General features: G+C 42.7%; 1 protein-coding gene across 1 annotated transcript in view; it reads left to right on the top strand.

Moving 5' to 3' along the window:
• Positions 1-4806, top strand: part of UTP6 (UTP6 small subunit processome component) — a 35734-nt gene that overhangs the window by 9259 nt on the left and 21669 nt on the right. Inside the window, 3 exon segments of the mRNA XM_017542015.2 lie at positions 213-372; positions 3137-3255; positions 4612-4689. Coding sequence (XP_017397504.1) covers positions 213-372; positions 3137-3255; positions 4612-4689 — 357 coding nt within the window.

The following is a 4806-nucleotide window of genomic DNA, read 5'->3' as shown; positions in this document are numbered from 1 at the left end:
GTTGACCAGGATGGTCTCAATCTCTTGACCTCGTGATCCACCCCCCTCGGCCTCCCAAAGTGCTGGGATTACAGGCTTGAGCCACCGTGCCCGGCACAGTTGAATCTTTTTAAAACGATATTTAAAGTGTTTAGTGGTTTAGTTGAGGTAGAAAATTAGGAGGGTCTGTGTTTATTGATATGTCCCTAGAAATAGCATGTCATGCTCCATAGGATTTTACAGTTGGTAAAGTTAGGCTACATATTACTTAGAGAGTAAGATCAATGATTTCTCTGTGCTGGAAGTAGAAATATTTTCCTTTTTTCCAGGCTGCTAAAACTCAACTTAGCAAGGTATTCTCTGCCATGTTGGCCATTCATTCCAACAAGCCAGGTATGGTGAAATCTTTGTCAATTTTTCTGCATTTTATTTAGACTCAAGCCATTTTGGATTTTATTTTGCTTGGTGAACCTAAGATAAATTGTTTTGAGGACTTGAGCTTAGGCAGTTGGCTTCAGTAGTTTTTCTTAACCGAGTAACTGCCTAGTAGTTCACCCCTGCCTACTATATACTAGTTACTGTCCTAGGTGTTGTATCTGCAGGCAAGAGGACTGTATTTCTTTTTAGATGATGATAAAATAAACTTTGGAATCCTTTGAGGGACATATTATTTGGAGGCAGTCAAATCTGAGGAATTTTGGAAGCTTAAAAGGGAAAATATCAATATAAATTTTGGAAGAATGCTGGTGCAGAGTAGATTCATGTTTTGTAAAAGAAAGACTTTTGTCTTGTGAATAATATATAAGTGGTATATTTTATAGTAGAGGGGCTTCAGTACCTATTCTCAGGATATTAGGCTTAATCAGGCATCATATACCACACAAGGCTCAAATAGACTATATTCGGCACCAGTTTACTCAGGATAGTATAGCAGGATAGGATTAGGTATGTTTTTTTCCGTAGAATGCTCTTAAGAGAATGGAAGCAGTTTCTGGTACCTGAGGTGACTATTCAGGTGTGAGGGGATGAGATCATATCAGTAGGTAGGGGATCCAGTCTGGCGTAGAAGCCCTGTGGATGGCCATGGCTTCTACAGATCCTAGAAAGGTCATGCTCACTTTTAGGAGTCACATGCTCAGGAAAGCCCAAAGCAATTGCTTGCCACCATTGCTGACCCTCCTATTCCAGGTGTGGTTACCAACCAGGTGTAATTTGTTTTTTTATTTTTTTGAGTCAGAGTTTCACTCTTGTTGCCCAGGCTGGAGTGCAGTGGTGCGATCTCGGCTCACTGCAACCGCCGCCTCCCCGGCGCAAGCAATTCTTCTTCCTCAGCCTCCTGAGTAGCTGGAATCATAGGCACGTGCTGCCACACCCAGCTAATTTTGTATTTTTAGTAGAGACAGTGTTTCTCTATTGTTGGTCAGGTTGGTCTCGAATTCCCAGCCTCAGGTGATTCGCACATCTTGGCCTTCCAAAGTGCTGAGATTACAATTGTGAGCCACTGCGCCAGGCCCCAGGTATCATTTTTGACAAAAGTAATGTTGCTTGTTTTGTAAGATAGCTGACATATTTAAAGTTTCTAGGGAAATAGCTAGAATGTTAATTTAGAGTTAATTTCTCATGTAGAAGGACAGAGTTTTAGAGAAAATTATGAATTAGAATTTATTTAATTTTTAATTTTTTTTTGAGACAAAGTCTGCCCCTGTTGCTTAGGCTGGAGTGCAGTGGTGTGATCTTGCCTCACTGCAACCTCCGTCTCCTGGGTTCAAGTGACTTTCATGCCTCAGCCTCCTGAGTAGGTGGGATTACAGATGTGTATCACCATGCTTGGATAATTTTTGTATTTTTTGTAGAGATGGGGTTTCGCCATGTTGGCCAGACTGGTCTTGAACACCTGGCCTGAAACAATCTGCTCACTTCAGCCTCCCAAAGTCCTGGGATTACAGGCATGAGCCACTGTGCCTGGCCCTAGAATTTCTCTAAATATTGAGAAAAGAGCAAAAAATAATTTTATTCATTGTAAGATAAGCAGTTTTTTCTGGTCGTTTTTTTTTTTTTTTTTTTTTTTTTTGAGACAGAGAGTCTCACTCCGTCACCAGGCGCCAGGCTGGAGTGCCGTGGAGCAACCTCAGCTCACTGCAACCTCTGCCTCCCGGGTTTAAGCAATTCTCCTGCCTCAACCTCCCGAGTAGCTGGGACTATAGGCTTGCGCCACCATGCCCAGCTTTTTTTTGTATTTTTAGAAGAGACGGGGTTTCACCATGTTGGCCAGGATGGTCTCGATCTCTTGACCTTGTGATCTGCCTGCCTCGGCCTCCCAAAGTGCTGGGATTACAGGTGTGAGCCACTTGCCGTTGTTTTTTTTTTTTTTTTTTTTTTTTTTTTTTTTTTTTTTGAGATGGAGTCTCGCTCTGTCGCTCAGGCTGGGGTGTAGTGGTGTGATCTCAGCTCACTGCAACCTCCACCTCCCAGGTTCAAGCGATCTCCTGCCTCAGCCTCCCTAATAGCTGGGACTACAGGGGGGTGCCACCACGCCAGGCTAATTTTTTTGTATATTTTAAGGAGAAACAAGGTTTCACCATGTTGGCCAGGCTGGTCTCAAACTCCTGACTTCAAGTGATCTGCCTACTTTGGCCTCCCAAAGTGCTGGGGTTGCAGGCATGAGCCACTGTGCCTGGCGTTTTTCTGGCATTTTACTATCTTTAAAATTTGTATTTAAGCCAGGTGCAGTCGTCTCTACTAAAAAAACAAAAATTATCCGGGCATGGTGGCAGGCGCCTGCCGAGGCAGGAGAATTGCCTGAACCCGGGCATCAGAGGTTGCAGTGAGCTGAGATGCGCCACTGCACTCTAGCTGGGGCGGGTCATAGAGTGAGACTGTCTCAAAAAAAGAAAGATCTAATGAGATATAGTTACAGATACTTATGTACTCATCATCTAGATTGAACATTTGCTATCATTTACTCTATTGCTTCAGAATACTGTTTCTAATTTTAGATAATGTAACCAAGCTTTGTAGTTAGAAACTCTGTCCGAACCCCTTCCCCTTTTAGTAAGGTTTTTAAAAAAAATTCTTTGAGTATTAAAGTTGGATCATTGGTTCTTTTCTTGCCTGACTTAATTTATTGAAATGAAATCTGATGTTTTTTCACTTACAGCTTTGTGGATTATGGCAGCCAAATGGGAAATGGAAGATCGATTGTCTTCAGAAAGTGCAAGGCAACTATTTCTTCGGGCACTGCGCTTTCATCCAGAGTGCCCAAAACTTTATCAAGAAGTGAGTGTGTCTGCACATAGGATGAGTCATGTCTCAGTGTGGTCCTCTGGAGACATACATTCTTTTTTTTTTTCCCCAGGTTCAAGAAATTCTCATGCCTCAGCCTCCCAGGTAGCTGGGATTATAGACACCTGCTACCACACCTGGCTGTTTTTTTTGTGTTCTAGTAGAAACAGGGCTTTACCATGTTGGCCAGGCTGGTCTTGTATATCTTCTTTTTTTTTTTGGTGACAGAATTGTGCTTTTGTTGCCTAGAACCTCTGCCTCCCAGGTTCAAGTGATTCTCCTGCCTCAGCCTCCTGAGTAGCTGGGATTACAGGCATGCACCACCACTCCTGGCTAATTTTTTTTGTATTTTTAGTAAGATGGGGTTTTTCCATATTGGTCAGGCTGGTCTCGAACTCCTGACTGCAAGTGATCCGCCTACCTCAGCCTCCCAAAGTGCCAGGATTACAGGCATGAGCCACTGTACCTGGTCATATATTCTTTATTAAATAAAAAAAGGCAGGGCCAGCCACGATGGCTTATGCCTGTAATCCCAGCACTTTAGGAGGCTGAGCTTGGTAGATCATGAGGTCAGGAGTTCGAGACCAGCCTAGCCAATGTGGTGAAACCCCATTTCTACTTAAAATACAAAAATTAGCCGGGTGTGGTGGTGCATGCCTGTAATTCTAGCTACTCAAGAGGCTGAGGCAGGAGAATTGCTTGAACCCAGGATGTGGAGGTTGAGACGGAGTTTCTCTCTTGTAGCTGGAATTACAGGTATGTGCCACCACGTGCTGCTAATTTTTTTTTTTAATTTTTGTATTTTTAGCACAGTCAAGATTTCACCATGTTGAACAGGCTGGTCTCAAACTCCTGACCTCAAGAGATCTGCCTGCCTCTGCCTCCCAAGATGTTAGGATTACAGGCATGAGCCACCGAACCTGGCCTGCTATTTAATTCTTTAATTCTTTTTTTTTTTTCCCACCCCCCAACCCTGCCCTGTTATTAAGTTCTTAAATGAAAATTAAGGTTGGGAGCATTGACTCATGCCTTTAATCCCAGCATGTTCAGAGGCTGAGGCAGGAGGATCACTTGAGGTCAGTTGTTTGAGACCAGGCTAAGCGACATAGCATGCTTCTTTCTCTATAAAAAATAAAACTAAAAAAAAATTATCTGAGTGTAATGGCATGCAACTCTAATCCTAGCTACTCAGGAGGCTGAGGGCAAGGGGATCACTTGAGCCCAGGAATTTGTGGCCGAAATGAGCTGTGATCACCACTGCACTCCAGCCTGGGTGACTGAGGAAGACCCTGTCTCAACAGAATTCAAAAAAGGATCTCCAAAGATTTTCAGTTTATTTCCCTCCTGTAGTACTTTAGGATGGAACTGATGCATGCTGAAAAACTGAGGAAGGAAAAGGAAGAATTTGAAAAAGCCAGCATGGACATGGTAAGGTCCTAATTATTTTATTCTTACTTGCTAACAATGTATAGCATTTTGAGTCTGCTTAGGAGTAAGAGAAAATGTTTGGAATATACTTTTTCTTTTTCTTTTTTTTTTTTTTTT

Source organism: Cebus imitator, unplaced genomic scaffold (assembly GCF_001604975.1).
Source record: "Cebus imitator isolate Cc_AM_T3 unplaced genomic scaffold, Cebus_imitator-1.0 Scaffold140, whole genome shotgun sequence".
In the NCBI taxonomy this organism is placed as follows: domain Eukaryota; kingdom Metazoa; phylum Chordata; class Mammalia; order Primates; family Cebidae; genus Cebus; species Cebus imitator.
The sequence above is the reverse complement of the archived record's forward strand: the minus strand, read 5'-3'. Positions and strand labels throughout refer to the sequence as shown.